The sequence below is a fragment of the Drosophila sulfurigaster genome, chromosome 2R, assembly GCF_023558435.1.
Source record: "Drosophila sulfurigaster albostrigata strain 15112-1811.04 chromosome 2R, ASM2355843v2, whole genome shotgun sequence".
Lineage (NCBI taxonomy): Eukaryota > Metazoa > Arthropoda > Insecta > Diptera > Drosophilidae > Drosophila > Drosophila sulfurigaster.
In genome coordinates, this window is record NC_084882.1 from 36,983,661 (window position 1) to 37,000,549 (window position 16,889).

The 16,889-nt window shown below is 43.6% G+C and overlaps 6 protein-coding genes across 6 annotated transcripts; 4 read left to right on the forward strand and 2 right to left on the reverse strand.

Moving 5' to 3' along the window:
* Nucleotides 1-235: 235 nt before the first annotated feature.
* Nucleotides 236-16,336, reverse strand: LOC133838588 (suppressor of lurcher protein 1). The gene is given in 8 exon segments (XM_062269738.1): nt 236-611; nt 678-879; nt 1,080-1,502; nt 13,014-13,553; nt 13,615-13,835; nt 15,996-16,081; nt 16,083-16,165; nt 16,216-16,336. Coding segments are annotated over 8 exon segments (1,998 nt in total). The 5' UTR covers nt 16,322-16,336; the 3' UTR covers nt 236-274.
* Nucleotides 1,441-4,407, forward strand: LOC133838587 (DNA ligase 3). Its single transcript, XM_062269737.1, has 4 exons — nt 1,441-1,905; nt 1,962-2,733; nt 2,915-4,087; nt 4,148-4,407. The coding sequence occupies exons 1-4, from the start codon at nt 1,545-1,547 to the stop codon at nt 4,257-4,259; spliced, it is 2,418 nt and encodes an 805-aa protein (XP_062125721.1). The 5' UTR covers nt 1,441-1,544; the 3' UTR covers nt 4,260-4,407.
* Nucleotides 4,841-7,045, forward strand: LOC133838589 (probable cytochrome P450 9f2). Its single transcript, XM_062269739.1, has 4 exons — nt 4,841-5,114; nt 5,266-5,782; nt 5,836-6,493; nt 6,554-7,045. Exons 1-4 carry the CDS (start codon nt 4,912-4,914, stop codon nt 6,718-6,720), a joined length of 1,545 nt encoding a protein of 514 aa, XP_062125723.1. The 5' UTR covers nt 4,841-4,911; the 3' UTR covers nt 6,721-7,045.
* LOC133838590 (fatty acyl-CoA reductase wat-like) lies at nt 7,126-10,064 on the forward strand. The gene is given in 6 exon segments (XM_062269740.1): nt 7,126-7,324; nt 7,475-7,587; nt 7,643-7,747; nt 7,749-8,154; nt 8,655-9,378; nt 9,433-10,064. Coding segments are annotated over 6 exon segments (1,518 nt in total). The 5' UTR covers nt 7,126-7,248; the 3' UTR covers nt 9,527-10,064.
* Nucleotides 9,776-14,276, forward strand: LOC133838591 (fatty acyl-CoA reductase wat-like). The gene is made up of 5 exons (XM_062269741.1): nt 9,776-9,917; nt 10,893-11,005; nt 11,062-11,572; nt 11,694-12,417; nt 12,472-14,276. The coding sequence occupies exons 1-5, from the start codon at nt 9,842-9,844 to the stop codon at nt 12,563-12,565; spliced, it is 1,518 nt and encodes a 505-aa protein (XP_062125725.1). The 5' UTR covers nt 9,776-9,841; the 3' UTR covers nt 12,566-14,276.
* LOC133838594 (calmodulin) lies at nt 14,468-15,516 on the reverse strand. Its single transcript, XM_062269745.1, has 4 exons — nt 15,364-15,516; nt 15,070-15,294; nt 14,754-15,010; nt 14,468-14,689 (listed from the first exon to the last, which is right to left on the reverse strand). The coding sequence occupies exons 1-4, from the start codon at nt 15,403-15,405 to the stop codon at nt 14,518-14,520; spliced, it is 696 nt and encodes a 231-aa protein (XP_062125729.1). The 5' UTR covers nt 15,406-15,516; the 3' UTR covers nt 14,468-14,517.
* Nucleotides 16,337-16,889: the final 553 nt, after the last annotated feature.

A 16,889-nucleotide genomic window follows, 5' to 3' on the forward strand; every position in this document is an offset into this window, starting at 1 on the left:
AACTTGCGAGTGTGACCTCAGTTGCCTTTGACAATATACTATTTTACGACAAAATATATACCGCTTGCTTGTTGAATTTAACCATTTAATTGTAATTATCTTGGAGACTATCTAGGCTATTTTCTGTTTAATATATTTATTCTCCACAAAACCAACATATGGCAGTTATTAAAATCTGTGTTGTTAAACGGAGCGTTGCCAGACCCAACATTTTAAAAGCACCCAATACATCACCTTGATTTTAATTAACTATTGAAGTGCGTGTTTAATTTTTCTACATTGCGTATACTACAGTTACAATTGTTAATAATAAATAATGAATAACAACCAAATGATGCGATCTATTAGCTACATAACTCTGCATGGAAACGCTGTTTTCTCCCAATTCCAAATTGACGCCAGTATTTTTAGGAGCCGTGGATTCAAATGTGTATAGAGCGCGAAATCCATTGGCCACAAATCGATCATTGGAATGGAATGTAACACGGAAGAATCGTCTGTCAGAGCGCACTTCAAAGTCAGGCAGTTTGCCGCAATGTCGGCTGTACTTGCGATCCGTGCTCATGAAATTGGAGAATTCCACATAGTCACTGGCTGTTTGGTGGTCGCAGCTAAGAAATTAAAGAGTTGTGCTATTACTATACTTAAAAGTATATACTTAAAGTTTAAAAACCTACGTGCCAATTCCTTCGACGTCGAAGAAAGTAAAACGCAGAACTATGCGTTCGTCGGCTCCATAGAATAAATAATTGCAAACAACATTCTCCAGATAGTAACCAGGGAAGTTGGGAGAGTGGAATAAGCCGGTAATCCGATCACTGCTGTTGTAGACAAAGGTGCACTCGCTTCCTTGCTGAACGCCCGATGTTATGCCAAAGTCTGATACAAGATTTGTAGGATTTTAAATTATTTCAATACAAATTTAAATATCGATAACTATATAATTGAATAACTGCTCACTCAAACTTTGTTTGATAATCGATATAGTAAGCCAAGTGCGATATCAATAGATTATTTGACAAGTGTTTGCACGAAACCATACGTAGAGAAAAGGAAGTGTGGTATATATTTTTACTTACTTGTAAGGAACTTGTACTCTGCACGAAATCCGTAGTACTGCACTTTATTCGTCATCTTTGGCGGATATTTTCCCACAAACTGCAGCTGCAGTCGTTGGTCGCTAGACATTAATGGCTTAGGTAGAAAGGCGCCGCAGAAGAGTTCTTGGGTATCGTATTTACCCCGCACTTCCGTAAGAAGATGCAGTGCATCCTGCTCTACACAGCGAGTGGAATTCTCATTTTCAGTTGGTATGTTGAAATCATGAAATCGAATTTGAATGCGTTCAGGTTGTTGCGCCTCAAATTCGTAACGACATTGGACGACAACCGATGAATCGATACCCTTGCCTATCGATGCACCGATAAACGAACCCAACAGCTGATTAGTCTCAAAAATGCCCGATTTGTTGACGCGCGAATCAAAAACATGTTTGCAGTGCTCTGTTAAAAAAAATCGAATAAAAGTGGATTCAAAATAATTAAATGATTCAATCGCTGATCGCGAGTCCAGTGAGGCACATTCGAATAAGTTGGAGCAGAACAATGAGCAGCAAACGTGGGACGCAGCAGCAGAATGATGACAACAAATTGGACACGTTCAGACATGTCTGTGATGAAATTGCAGCCGAGTCAAGTTACCTTCGCAAAGTAGAGAAACTAGAACAGTTCTTTAAGCGTGGGACCAGTGGGAAAGGCTTTGTTGGCGACACGCTCCAATGGGTACAGTTCCTTATTCCAGGAGCAGCACAACGCGTCTACAATCTACAGAACAAGGCGCTGATTAAATTGTTTGCCAGGATTCTACATGTGGATCAGCAGGACATGCAGATGGATCTGGAGCAGGGTAAGCTGCAGTGATTGTCCATAGCTATAGCGAGGCTAAACAGTTTCATTTGTCAGATGGCGACATTTCCGAGACTCTGCGCAAGCATTTCGCCACTTCCCGTAAGCTGAAGCCTCAAGCAGAGAGCAAACTCTATTTGCATGAAGTGGAGCAACTTCTAGGGGAGCTGGAGAAGCGCACCAAGGAGGACGAACAAGTGGAGGTCCTGCGGGATCTGTGCAAGCAGGCCACAGACTTGGATCTGCGCACCTTCATCCGCCTGATCAAGCAGGATCTGCGCATCAATGCGCGTGCCCGGCACATCCTGGATGCCTTTGGACCTCAGGCCTATCCGGCCTATCAGTCATCCCGCGATCTCACAGCCATCGTCAACACCTTTGCTGGCAAAGCAACGACAGCAACAAAGAAAGTCAAGTCTACTAGTGGCATTCAGGTGATGACGCCAGTCTCTCCAATGTTGGCCAATGCCTGCAAGTCTGTGGAGGAGGCGTTCAAGAAGAATCCCTCGGGATTGTACAGCGAAATTAAGTACGATGGCGAGCGTGTACAGATACACAAGCAGGGCGCCGAGTTCAAGTTCTTCAGTCGCAATCTGAAGCCAGTGATGGATCACAAGATCAAACAGCTGAAGGATTACATACCACGCGCCTTTCCCGGTGCCGATGATATGATCCTTGACTCGGAGATCATTCTGGTGGACACCGAAACGGGCGCTTTGCTGCCCTTTGGCACTCTGGGTGCCCACAAGAAGCACACGTTTGCCAATGCCTCGGTGTGCCTCTTTGTCTTCGACTGTCTGCTCTACGATGGCGATGATCTCACCCAGCTGTAAGTGCGAAACTCACTTATATTTTTAAGCAGTTGTATAAAAAAGGATATTAATGTAATAGGCCGAAGTAAGCACCTTCTACCTTAGAGATTGAATGTTAAGGAACAGAATTATTTTAGAATTTGGCCACATTCCCTTAAGCATGTTTTAAATATTACGTTCTCCTTATTCTCTCCCTAGATCATTCTGCAAACGTCGTGAGATTCTCGAGCAGAACATTCAACCCATTAAATCGCATGTCCAGTTATCAGAGTCACAGTTTCTCAAGACCCAACGGGAGTTGGCTTTAATGACAGCCAAGGTGCTGCAGGCCAATTTGGAAGGCGTCGTGCTGAAAAGTCCCTCTGGCACCTATCAACCGGGCAAGCGCAACTGGCTCAAGGTGAAGAAGGATTATCTCTTTGGCGGCAAGATGGCAGATACGGCTGACTTGGTTGTGCTGGGCGCCTGGTATGGCTCAGGGAAGAAAGGCGGCGTGTTAAGCATCTTTCTCATGGGTTGCTACGATGCCCGGGACAAGCTCTGGAAGACTGTCACCAAGGTGCACTCTGGTCTCGATGATGCAACCAATGATGAAATACACGAATCGTTAATGAAGCTAACGGATCGAGCGGATTCTAACAAAATTCCCACTTGGCTCCATTGCAAGAAGGCTTTGGTTCCCGATGTGCTAGCCAAGACGCCGGAAAAGATGCCCGTCTGGGAGATCACAGGCGCCGAGTTCACGCAGTCAGAGGCACACACAGCTGGCGGCATCTCCATTCGCTTTCCACGCATCACTCGATTGCGCAGCGACAAGACAGCAAAGGAGGCTAATGATCTGGAGCATCTGGAAAAATTATATGCAGCCTCAAAGCAGAATGTCAACGTGGATTTGCTGCTGGCTAACTGTGAGCAGAGCGACCAAAATGAATTGAAGACGAAATTGAAGCTGGAGAAGACGCCGCAAAAGGGCAAAGCAAGCAACGCGCCTCAGACCAGCAGCAGAAAGAAAAAGTCGCCAATGAATGAATCTGGCGACGAATCCAAGGCACCATCGACAAGTCACAGCTCTCGGAAAAAGCCCAAACTGGAAGATCCCGTGTCAGCATCTCAAGCAAAACTTAAAGATTTCTTCAAGCCCAAAGAAGCAGCTGCAGCTGTGAAGAAGGAGATCTCAGAGGAAGCAACCGTTGTCAAGGGCGAGAAAAGTAATTTATTCAGTGGTTTAGTTGCTCATTTTATGGCCGATGCTGCAGAATCCAAGCAAATGGATGAATTTGTGCGTCACGGTGGCACATTAACCAATGATGCACAGAAGGCGGCATTGGCATTTCATGACTGCAGCAAGGACATCGATTTGTCGCAATTGAGGTGCGTTTATAAATTATTCACTTTAACAATTTTATGTAGTGTTAGTTTCCCCCTCTGCAGGCCCCTCTACCGTCGCAGCTGTCGTCACCTCAGCGTCAAATGGATGCAAGCTTCACTGGAAGCCAAGACCCTACAGGCTTATCCCCTCTACGCCTTGCAGTTGAAGCTATAGTCTAGTCAAGAATTGTAAATAGATAAATAATCATTTATTGTAAATGGTTATTTAACTATTAATTTAGGTTAATATGCTTACTTGGAATATCTAATATGGCCATTGGCCTAATTGTAAATAATATTGGCAATTGATTGCAGTGATTAATTTATTAAAAGTAATATTTTACTTCTCTTAAAAGTGGCTTTTGGCAATTATTACTAATTTATTTTCAATTGAAATAGTTGTTTTAAATTGTTAAATAAAATATTAATATTCTGAGTTTTTGCGGATATTATTATTAATATTTTAGTTCCATTAAATAGCTGTTTAATGATTATTTAATTATTGCTTGTTAATTATTACTTGTATTTCGTTAAATATATGTATGCATCTCAATAAGTATTCTTATAATCACATTCAAACATTATCACACACACATGAAACACTCGACGATCTGTCAGTGTGTGGATTTTGTTTGTTTTCGAGCACTTATGAAATTGAGAAAGCGCAAAGCTCGTGAGAACGAAAAGCTTGGACTGTAAAAAGCTTTCTGCGAAAGTTTGCCGGTCGAACATAAAATACAAAGCGAGCGGGAGAAGTTCAAGTTTTACACAGTCCGGTTTCTGCTGGCGCAGTTCGCATTGTTTGCCGCTTTTTATATTAACTAATAATGTTGCTAGAATTTCTGGCTCTCTTCGTTGTTGCTTTGCTGCTAGCTTATCGCTGGTCAACCGCCAGCTTTAATTTCTTCAAGCAGCGAGGAATTCCCTACAACAAGCCTTATCCACTTGTGGGCAGCAATGGAAAAATTATCTTCGGTAAACAATCCAACTTGAATCTGATCATCGATTTGTACAATGAAGGCAAGGGCAAGTGAGTACACCTATACAACAGTTATTTGTAAAGTTACAATTTTGTATTAGAGTTTGTCACTTAATGAATTCGTTAAATAATCAAACTTGATGTGCACTCTCTATAAAAGCGTAGTTCTTGTGTTAAATAATAGAATTCTCACTTTTTATAGGGTCTTTGGCATCTTTGAACAAATGTCGCCTGTTTTAATGATACGCGATCCGGAACTTATCAAGCAGATAACCGTGAAGGATTTCGATCACTTTATTAACCATCGCAGCTTTTTTGGCACAGATGGAGAAGCACCCCATGACATAGATCATCTGTTCTTCAGCTCACTATTCACCATGCGTGATGCACGCTGGAGGGACATGAGAAGCACTTTGTCACCCGCTTTCACGGGCAGCAAAATGCGTCACATGTTCCAGCTAATGAATGTGGTAGCCAAGGAGGCGGTGGATTACCTCAAGCGTGATCCAATGCCCGAGGCAGGCCTAGAGCTGGACATGAAAGATTACTCGATGCGATTTACCAACGATGTGATTGCCTCGACGGCCTTTGGCCTGGAAGTTAACTCCTTCAAAGAGCGGGAGAATACCTTCTACATTATGGGCAAGAACCTGACAACTTTCACTTTCCTGCAAGGCTTGAAGTTTGTGATCTTCAGAACTGCGCACTCGCTGTTCAAGGTAATCATGGCGAAACTTTCGGCAATCTGTTTTTTAATGTGAATCTTTTTCAGCTACTTAAGTTGCCGCTCTTTGATAGGCTGAGCTCCAAGTACTTGATGGATATCGTTTTAGATACTATGAAATACCGCAAGGAACACAACATTGTCCGTCCAGACATGATTCACTTGCTGATGGAGTCACGCGGCATGATTCCCTCCGAGAAATCCAATGTGAACACGGATCGTGATTGGGATGACTATGAACTCGCTGCCCAATGCTTTGTGTTCTTCTTTGCTGGCTTGGAGATGTCCTCCAAGCTCATGTGCTTCACTGGCCAGGAGCTGATGGAAAACGTTGATGTAAAAGATAAATTGTATGCTGAGATTGCCGACGTCGACAGCCAGTTGGAGGGCGGTCAGGTGACCTACGATGCTCTTATGGGCATGAAGTACTTAGATCAAGTGGTGAACGAGGTGCTACGCAAGTGGCCACCATCTCTGTCCGTGGATCGTGAGTGCAACAAGGACATTTACTATGAGGCCGATGGTAAAATTATTAAGATCAAAAAGGGCGACTGTGTCTTCCTGCCTAACTGTGCCCTGCACTACGATCCCAAGTACTTTGAGAATCCCACAAAGTTCGACCCGGAGCGTTTTAGCGATGAGAACAAACATAAGATTAATCCCTTCACATACTTTCCCTTTGGTCTGGGCAAACGAAGCTGCATTGGTGAGTTGACAAAAGTATGTTTCATTGGCGCATATTTAATTCACTAATCTTTATCCGCAGGCTCACGATTTGCTCTACTCAAGGCCAAGGCCCTCATCTACTATATGCTGCGGGACTTCCGCATTGAGCCTGCTGCTAAAAGCACAATTCCTTTGGATCTTATGTCCGCCGGCTTGCAGGTGAAGCCGAAGAACGGATTTTGGATTCAGCTCGTTCCACGTGACTAACTTGAGATTGAGAGTAACGAATTCAGTATTATGCAAACTTGAATATGATTTATTGAATGATCTATGACTCTGATACCTGAGAGAATTGTACTGCATAGCTTTATTGTGATATAGTTCTTTAAACGCTTATTAAATTTTATACGTTAAGTAGCTTAAAGTGTTTCCATTTCGTCTGCCAAATGCACTTTGCAATTAGGGGGTTAATTAATTATATGTACATATGTACATTTCCTAGTTTCTATCAGACAGATTTGTCATTCACTTCTTATACACAGTAATTCGTTGTGTTATTTCAATTATGCAACTGCTTGCAGTGAGGGCAAAGGTGTTTGTTCTAGCTAAAATACATGGAAGTCAATTGAATAAAATGGAATAGTAATTCGCTGGCTTTAAATAGGGCGGTCAGGTTCTTGGCTGCTTTTAGTTAACACGCGACTGTTCTTCCGGTCGTTCGTTCTCGGAGTTATTATTTGTAAACTGTTTAATAATTGAACGAGTGTGTGCGTGTGAATAAGGATACGATTCGTTATGACCTCTGCAATACAATCATTCTATAAGAACAAGACCATTCTGATTACAGGTGGCAGTGGATTTTTGGGAAAAGGTTAAGCAAGGATTCAATACGAAGTGATTTTAATTTTAATTGTTGGATGGACATTCAATTCATTTAAGAGACCTTTGGAATCATTTCGAATTTACAATTAAAATTTCATGGATATATGATACTCATCAAAAAAAATACTCTATCTCGCAGTGACCATTGAGAAGCTTCTCCGATCGACCGAAGTGAAGCGGATATATGTGTTGATCAGGACGAAGAAGGGTCAAGAGCCGCAGGAACGCATTGCAGGCTGGAAGGATGAACCTGTAAGTTTAATATCTATGCGATATTAAGTGCCAAGAAGCTAAAAATTTGTGAAAGTTCTTTAGTGTTCTGCTCGAATCTAAGCCAGATGTAATGAAGAAACTGGTGCCCATAGCAGGGGACATTGCTACACAAGATATGGGCATCAGTCTTTCGGATAGGGGAACTTCTCATTAAGGAGGTCCAAGTGGTGTTCAATGGAGCAGCAACTACTCGCTTCACGGAGCGACTGCACGTGGCTTTGGACACCAACACACGGCCAACTCGGACATTGTTGCAGCTGGCCAGGAATATGTGTCGCCTGGAGGCTTTTATTCATGTTTCCACAGCCTACTGTAACTGCATTAGCTTTCACATCGAGGAACGCTTTTACCCCGAGCACTTGAATTGTAATGCCGATCAGGCCTTAGGCCTGCGTGAGGTTCTGGGAGATAAGTTGACAAGTGAAGCTGCACCCGTCCTGATGGACAAGTTTCCCAACACTTATACTTTTACGAAAGCGCTGTCGGAGCAAATTATTGAGCGCGAGTCCGGCGATCTGCCCGTGGCTGTCTTTCGACCGGGTATCGGTAAGTGGTTTCTTAATGCTCAATCGTGCTTATTAGCAAATTCGATTTACATTTTTTTCTGTTTATATACATTTTATTAGACTCTTAAACATGGTCTGATACTGTTAAGACTTTGACTGTTGCTGTTGCTAAATATTAAATATATTTTATTATTTGAGTTTGTTGAACTTCCTATTTCCAAATAAGAAAAACGTGTTTCACTGTTAATATTTGGCCTATCAAGTTTGTCGAACGAAGAAATTTAATTTTAGGAATTTCGTATTCCTTAAGTCTCAGTAATTATTTGAAATATTTTGATCTGTGTAAACCACTTATTTTAGACCCTTTCATTAGATTTATTGAATAATTGAACCAATGCATAATTAGGAAAACCATTCAGTCCAAACCTCAAACTCATATCATGACGACGTATTTAGACCCTTCCATTAAAAAAATCTCTAAAAGTACTATTTAAATAAATACGATATATTAATAACAATTGCACTTTCCGATCTATTTAGTTGTTAACACCTATAAGGAACCTGTTGAGGGTTGGATAATGAATCCGTATGGTGGCCCACTGCTGCACCACGCTGCTGCTTTGGGTACTGTGCGTACCGCACTACTAAACCCTGTTAGTAACGCCAATATCCTGCCTGTCGACTACTCCGTCAACATGATGCTTGCTCTTGGCTGGCACACGGCAGCAGAGGCCGCTGTTCGAAAGAAGAATGCGATTGCTGCTCCCCCACCGCCCATCTACAACTACGTAGCCAGTGAAAGCAATATACTGATGTGGGGGGAGTACATGAAGAAAGTGTTGGCTCTTGGAAATGAGTTTCCGCTGGAGGGCATAAAGTGGTTTCCCTTCTTGATCTGTACGTCAAATATTTGGGTGTTCCGACTGCTCGGCTTCTTCTTTCATTATGTGCCCGGCTTCTTTATGGACCTCGTTTTGCAATTCAGGGGCCAGAAGCCGTTTATCGTTAAGCTGTACCAGAAGAATCACAGGCAAATGGAGGTTCTGTCACATTTCGGCAATAATATCTGGAGATTTAAGACGGACAATACAAATCAACTGTGGAACATTATGTCATCAGTGGATCGAGATGTATTCGTGTTCGACATGGCCATGTTGAACTGGAAGGATTTCTTGATCAAAACCACAGCAGGCATGCGAGTCTATATGGCCAAGCAACCAATCACCCCAGAATCTATAGCACGAGGTCGCAAGGCTCGATCACGGTAAGTTAGAGGCAAATTTATCTCGATGACCTAATATTAATTTGATTATCGCAGCTTCTTCATTCTACATAATCTGGTGAAGTACAGCTTTTCTATGTTGATCGCCTTCGTGTTGTGGAAGCTGTTTCGCTGCCTGCTTAATATCTAGTTCACTTTTAATCACACTTTTTGCAATGGAATACTTAACATTTAAGAACATATCAGCTGAATTTCGTATACTTAATACTCGTTTTGACACTTGGATTGTGTGAGTGCTTGCAGTGGGGGCGAAGTCTGGCTAGAGAACATGAAAGCGAATTGAATAAAACGTTATAATTAATCGCTTGCTATAAATACGGTGTTCAGGTTTTTGTCTGATTTTAGTCTAGCGGTTAGTTAACACGCGTCTGTTGATTTCCAGTTGTTCGCTCTCGGAGTTGTCATTTCTGATCAAGTGTGTGTGTAAACAAGGATACGATTCGTTATGACCTCTGCAATACAATCATTCTACAAGAACAAGACTATTCTGATTACAGGTGGCAGTGGATTTTTGGGAAAAGGTAGAGCCATTTAATAAAAGGAATCAATACTTAAGAAGTGATTTGAATTTTAATTCTTGAATGGAAATTTTATGGAAGATAAGACATTGTCCTCATAGTGTTGCTTGTTTTGTACATATATTGAAAGAGTGAGCAATGCAATTTAAAGACCTTTGTTTTATCATGGATATTTTTTGATTTAGTCTTAACTTAAAATTAAATCAAATTTATTGCTTAACATAACAAATGCAAACAAGTTTATACCCAGTCGTGAGTCATTTTATCTCTTCTGACAACGAAAATTAGTTGATTGGTCAGCAATTGCTGAAAAGTAACTACTTCAGTTTAAATTGATAATTTTATAAAGAGAAATTTATCAAGTAAATAAAAGTATCGGACAGTATGAGAATATTTTTAATTAAGCTCTTTGCGCTTAAAAATGCGTTTATTAAAATAAGTGATATGCAAGAGAGCGGCATTCATTTAACTTAGAACAGGTAGAAAATTGGATGGCAAAGGTCATTTAATTGCTAATTCGTTAGAATATATTATTATTGATGGTGTCCATATTGAGATTTCGACAAAATTTTATACTTGTATTTGCTACGCATATGTACTAAATAAGTATACGGTGCGTATACGTCATACACACAGTATGTAGCTATTTTGGGCAATGCTCAAACGACACTTGCTGCAAATCGACAAAGAATAGAACATGAATTAAATCTTATGCATATTTATGAAATATTTGGCAGGCTCTTTTGAGCTATTTTCAGTTTCATTTGAAATGTTGAACTCAACAAATTAATACCCCAAATTGGGACTAATTGCCTCAGACTGCGGATAACCTGAATGCCAAAAATGGCATCAAACAAGATTCACTTTTTAAGCCAGACCAAATGGAGAGCAGTAGTAGTATTCGAATATGTAAATGCACCTGTCTGAAATGTGTACATGTAAATGGAAGCTGAGGTAATAATCTACTTTATCTCGCAGTGACTATTGAGAAGCTGCTCCGCTCGACGGAAGTGAAGCGGATCTATGTCTTGATCAGGCCAAAGAAGGGTCAAGAGATGCAGGAACGCATTGCAGGCTGGAAGGATGAACCTGTAAGTTTAATATTGAGGCGATATTAAGTACAAAAGAAGCTAAATATTTGTAACAGGTCTTTAGTGTTCTGCTTGAATCAAAGCCTGATGCCTTAAAAAAACTGGTTCCCATAGCAGGAGACATGCTTGAACTGGATTTGGGCATCAGCCTGGCAGATAGGGAACTGCTCACAAGGGAGGTCGAAGTAGTGTTCCACGGAGCAGCAACTACTCGCTTCACGGAGCCACTGCACGTGGCTTTGAAGACCAACACGCGACCAACACGGGTAATGTTGCAATTGGCCAGGGAAATGAGTCGCTTGGAGGCTTTCATTTATTTGTCCACCGCCTACTGCAACTGCATTAGCTTTCACATAGAGGAACGCTACTACCCTGAGCACTTAAAGTGTAATGCCGATCAGGCCTTGGGCCTGCAAGAGGTTCTGGGAGATAAGTTAACAAATGAAGCTGCATCCGTCTTGATGGGCAAGTTTCCTAACACTTATACTTTTACCAAAGCGCTGTCGGAGCAGATTCTCGAGCACGAGTCGGGCGATCTGCCCGTGGCTATCTTTCGACCGGGTATCGGTAAGTAATTTCTGAATTTCCTAAATATAATATCATTTAATATTATTTGCAATGTTTGAATTTAATCTTCCTACAAAGTATTTTAATATATTTATATTAACTAACTTTTTGACTTTTTCAGTTGTTAGCACCTACAAAGAACCTATAGAGGGATGGGTGTCGAATCCGGTTGGTTGCACAATGCTGCTCTTCGCTGTTGGAATGGGTGCTGTGCGCACCGCAATGGTAGACATTTATAGTAACGCCAATATCGTGCCCGTCGACTACTCCGTCAACCTGATGCTTGCTATTGGCTGGCACACGGCAGCAGAGGCCGTAGTTCGAAAGAAGAATGCGATTGCTGCTCCCCCACCGCCCATCTACAATCATGTGCCCAGTGAAAGCAATAAGCTGTTGTGGGGGGAGTACAGGGATAATTCGGCGGCTCTTGGGGATGTTTTTCCTCTGGAGGGAATGAAGTGGTTACCCTTCTTGCACTGCACAACAAACCCTTGGGTGTTCCGATTGCTCTCCTTCTTCTATCATTATCTGCCTGCCTTCTTTGTAGACCTCGTCTTGCAACTCAGGGGCCAGAAGCCGCATATCGTTAAGCTGTACCAGAAGATCCACATGCAGATGGAAGTGTTGGAATCGTTCTGCATCAATAACTGGAGTTTTACGACGCACAACGTCGACCAGTTGTGGAGCATCATGTCACCAGCAGATCGGAATGTATTCGAGTTCGACATGGCATCGGTGAACTGGAAAGATTTCTTCTACAAGTCTATAAGCGGCCTGCGAGCCTATATAGCGAAGGAAGAAAACACTCCGGAATCTATAAAGCGGGGTCGCATTCTTAGAGCGCGGTAAGTAAAGAACGTATTTATTTCGCTGACATGATATTAATTTGATGGTCACAGCTTACTCTTTCTACATCGCCTGCTGCAGTGCATCATTTGTCTGTTTGTCGGCTTGCTGCTGTGGAAACTACTGCGTTGTGTGCTTAATTTCTAGTTTGCCGCTAATCATATTATTTGCAATGGAATAATAAACACTTAACAACACTTTAGTTGCAACTCACTGCCTGTGCTGGTGGCGAGTCCTGCGCAGCACAAGGACGACGTAGCCTGCCAAATGGCCACCAAGTAGAGCACTAAAAACACCGAGGAGCGCAACATTTGAACGCGTCGCCAACTGGCAATCAACTAAGCAATGAATAAGCAACGAGACTAAAGACTGTCGACGCACACATATTTTGCTCTCTCGTTCCCTTCGTCCTTGATTGGTCACATCCGCTGTTCGCTTTCCTTTTCAGACTTCCCCCAGACGGAAGCTGTCAATTCGCGGCGCAGAAGTTTGCCGCCATTTGCTGGCGATTAGCATAATTCGATTGGGTCGATCGATTGGGATTGTCTCGCTATCTGAATCTACCATAAGGCTAATTTATGGGGCGCCAACTTACGATTCGAGCGTCCCTTCGCATCCTGCGTATCCTGCAAACTGTTTTCCTTAGCGGGCGCTGAAAGCGGCGGCTTCAAGGCGACACTGGCTGCCTCCAAAATGGGTGCCACCAAACGCTGCTCGTCGGCCACGAATTTGTACTTGCCACGAAATCCTTTTGCAGTGCGATTTGAGCTGGCATTGAACTCCAGCAGCAGATCAGGCCCGCTGCTAACTATGCGACGTGTGGGGCAAGGTGAGCACAGCACATCGATGACAGCATTCATGTGAGCTGACTCCGCATCGAAGATGGTTACTGCATCCAACTGACAGCCACCATGAGTCACCGGCGGCAGCTGCAGCTCCTCGAACTGCAGCTCGACGCGGCTGTCGGGTCTGCCAATGAATTTGTAGGCGCATTTGATGTGTGCTGGATAGTGGGCGGGGAAGCGGGGCGAGTGGAAGTGGCCCTGACCCAGCTGGCCATCTCCTGAGGTGCTGGCAAAGAAATAATAATCGCAGAAGCTGTGTGGCACCAGGCGACCCTCAGTTCTGAAGGATTCTAGAGAGAGATTGAAATAGGTTTAGCAAGTTGGGGATAGGCGAAGATGGATTAGGCTTACCTTGTTTGAGGAACCGATAGCTGGCTGTCAGATTCAATGGCCAGTTGGTCAACTTGGCTGGCGGCTGTTGAAAACTTAAGCGAAGTCCCAGCAGCCTCCCGGCGCTATAAATAGGCGTGGCATTGCGATCGCTGTGCTGGCACCAAGTGTACGAGGCCAGCGTCGAGTTCTCGATGACGGGCTCCCGAAGATACGGAAAGACCTCGACGGTGTCCAAGCAGCTGTCACCAAAAAATATATATGCAGTATACGCATTGAGAAAGATAGAGAGAGAATGAAATGGCCGAAAGACAAAATGGCCGAATCACAATTCTAATGATGTCGAAAATTTATTGGCCGATACATTTGGGGCTGGTCGCTTGGCCGCCTCGTTGGTCAGCCTATAAATAGTCTGGTGCCCCTCTTCCTCTCCCTCTTCACAGCAGACAAGGTGAATCGCATTGCTTTACTGCTTGGTTCTTCATCATTTATTTTGATAAAAGTCTAACAAAAGTTGGCGTTAAGGTTAACAAAATTCGAGCAGGAGTGTCTAATAAATTTTGTGAATTTTAATCATTTGTATGTAGGCGAAGCTGATTACAATTGAAATGTATTTCTAAACGAAATATGGGGTTAGAACCTGTATAAGAGGGGCCACAAAAAATATGACAGCTATTGTGTTAGCTAAACAAACAGACATGCAATGCATTTAACAATTTAATAACAAAAATGAAATATGATGAGTAGGCGAATTAAAGTCGAAAGCACAAGGAAAGATCGAAACATTTCGAGAAATCAGGATTACTGCCAACTAAAGTAATTAAGCTAATCAATAATTAGGGCTCTAACAACTATTGCAATAGAAACTTGACAAGATTCGATTTAGGCTTGAGTTGCTTGCTGGTTGCTTTCTTTCCACTTTCTCTAGGGATTCTTGCGTTTACGCATTCCCCCGAGCATGCGACAGAAGGCGGGATAGTCGATCATGGGAGGTTCCTCCAATGTTTTGGGCTTAGCCATGGGAGCATGACTGAGCGCCTCCTTTGCCTCGCTGTCAGTCATTTTGTCACCATAGTTAACGAGTTCCTCGTAGATTCTGTTTGGTAAAAATGACAACAGTTGTAACTGCATTCGCAGAGAAGCTCAAGCAATGCACACACTTTCTCTCATCGATCTTGCCCGTGCCGTGATCGTCCCACTTGCTCCAAGCTTCGAGTAGCACATCCTCTGGATCGAGTTCCAGGGTGCGACGACACATTAGCTGCACAAATGCCTCATAGTCCAGGGGCTCCTGGGCCTCCTGCATCATCTGCTCGAGTAGCTGCTCGTTGGGTTCGTTGCCCAGAGCCATGTAAGTGAACCGCAGGTCGTCTTTCGAGATCAGTCCATCGCAGTCCGTGTCGAAGAGTGTGAAAACCTATTCAATGAAGACCTTTGAAGATGCCTCCACTTGAAGAGTTCGCACACTAAACTCACTTCCTTCAGCTCCGCCAGCTTGGCAATGTCCAAATCCTGTGCCGAAACTTGATCGTCTGCACTCATCTGCTCCGGAAGTTTGTAGTATCCCGTGCTCTCTGGCAATTTAAGTCGAGGATTAAAGATTTCATTGATCACGGCCATAGCTTCCGACTCCGTTTCCGGCTGCGTCGAAGGCTGCGACGTTTGCGATGCTTTCCTGGCTGAGCTGGCACGACGACGCCGCTTGAGTCGTAAAGAGAGACACGAGTGGGTTACTTTGAGGTGCAGCTGAAGATGCTGCTTTGCACTCACGCGTTCCAGATCCTCCAACGACACCGTAGGATCCATAGACATTTTGAGGGATGCACTAAATTAAACACTGGGCTATTCACTTTGTATTTCACCAGCGGTCGGCACAAACACTTTTCACCACTGCGGCCAACGTTGTGGCACAACGCTCTGCCCAAGCTCCACTGAAACCAGCGGCGCCTTTGGCCAACAATTTTATTGACAAATCGATTTTGATATCTTTGCATTTGCGTTGCTTTTTTGCGCTGCTTATTTTAAAATTGTAGAATTGCTGCACAATTTGCATAAATTGACACAAATTTGCAAATTTGCGGGCGCGTCTTCCATTGATATAAATAGCCTCAAACGGACCCCCCAAAAAAAGCCGAGAGTCGACCATCTTTGGCCTTCACGAGGTATTTTAATTACATTCGCATTGCAGTCGCACGATTTCGATTTCCTCGATTTCCACGATTTCCTCGACGGATTTTGACGGCTGTCGCGCAGCTGCTGCCAACCTGCTGCAGATCCAGATCTGCGTTCGATTTGGATTCAGATACGGACTACGGACTACGGCGATTAGAATCGTACGCAGCCCACGCAGCGGGCAGCAAGTGGCAGAGGCATGTTGCAAGACCGGAAGCGTTGCTACTCACCCGGGGCGCAGTTGCAGCTGCTGCAAATGGAAGACGACCAGCTCGTCGCTTGTGCCGCCAATGAAGATCATCAGGCAGTTGTTTTTTCGCGCCCACCGTGTGGCTGGCATTAATGGCAAGGTTGCCCCACTGTGTGGCATTCCGCTCGTTCGCATGCAGGCAGGAGCAATCTGCGGCAGATGATATTATTTTTGTTCACACTTGGAGTTCATCTGCTTACCCAGAAAGAGCTGCGCCTGCTTGCTGTTAACCACTTGCTGGCCATGGCTCAACTCTGTTGATGACCAGCTCAACAGGAACACGATGGGTAACCAAACGGCCGCCATCTCCAGCGGCCAAACTTAAACTGCGCGGCAATCTGACGAACTCATGAGCATCGCGATGTCCTGCCACATATCCCTGCCAAAGCCCCTACACCCCTACGCCTCCTTGGCTCAAGCTTACTGTGTGCTTTAAAAATAGCCAGGTGCCACCCCATGAAGGGACTCGGCTTCTGGCCATATAAAAAGCGTCCTTTTTTCGTGTCATTAAATTAAGTTGAGGTTTTTATGAAGCTACCAACTACCCAACATCCTTCTGTCCCCGTTTTTTTTGCCACCACAGGTGTCGCCATCATCATCCGTTAGTTTCTGTCAACGCCCAAGCCTGAGGCAGCAACAACAGCAGCCACAATGGGGCACAAACTGTGACTTTGGCAAGCTATTTTTAAGTGGATTTCATCTGTCTATTGACACAAGTAAAAGGGGATGAGGACTTGGCTAGTTATCACCATTGAATCATAGCTGACAGCTCAATTAAGATGGACCGAAAATATCTCTAGCAACTAATCAACTCTCGAGTAGCACCAAATGCCCTAAGATTGTTTATAATGGTAACAACAAATATTTATTGAAT

Excerpts from the sequence above, each read along its gene's own strand:
- LOC133838587 (XM_062269737.1), top strand. The coding sequence starts at position 1,545 with ATGATTCAATCGCTGATCGCGAGTCCAGTGAGGCACATTCGAATAAGT. Across the intron at positions 1,906-1,961 it reads GCAGATGGATCTGGAGCAGG|ATGGCGACATTTCCGAGACT; the intron begins GTAAGCTGCAGT and ends TTCATTTGTCAG. Across the intron at positions 4,088-4,147 it reads ATCGATTTGTCGCAATTGAG|GCCCCTCTACCGTCGCAGCT; the intron begins GTGCGTTTATAA and ends CCCCCTCTGCAG.
- LOC133838589 (XM_062269739.1), top strand. The coding sequence starts at position 4,912 with ATGTTGCTAGAATTTCTGGCTCTCTTCGTTGTTGCTTTGCTGCTAGCT. Across the intron at positions 5,783-5,835 it reads CTGCGCACTCGCTGTTCAAG|CTACTTAAGTTGCCGCTCTT; the intron begins GTAATCATGGCG and ends AATCTTTTTCAG. Across the intron at positions 6,494-6,553 it reads GGGCAAACGAAGCTGCATTG|GCTCACGATTTGCTCTACTC; the intron begins GTGAGTTGACAA and ends CTTTATCCGCAG.
- LOC133838591 (XM_062269741.1), top strand. The coding sequence starts at position 9,842 with ATGACCTCTGCAATACAATCATTCTACAAGAACAAGACTATTCTGATT. Across the intron at positions 11,006-11,061 it reads CAGGCTGGAAGGATGAACCT|GTCTTTAGTGTTCTGCTTGA; the intron begins GTAAGTTTAATA and ends TATTTGTAACAG. Across the intron at positions 12,418-12,471 it reads GGTCGCATTCTTAGAGCGCG|CTTACTCTTTCTACATCGCC; the intron begins GTAAGTAAAGAA and ends TGATGGTCACAG.
- LOC133838594 (XM_062269745.1), bottom strand. The coding sequence starts at position 15,405 with ATGTCTATGGATCCTACGGTGTCGTTGGAGGATCTGGAACGC. Across the intron at positions 15,011-15,069 it reads AGCTGGCGGAGCTGAAGGAA|GTTTTCACACTCTTCGACAC; the intron begins GTGAGTTTAGTG and ends TTCATTGAATAG. Across the intron at positions 14,690-14,753 it reads GGCAAGATCGATGAGAGAAA|AATCTACGAGGAACTCGTTA; the intron begins GTGTGTGCATTG and ends TTTACCAAACAG.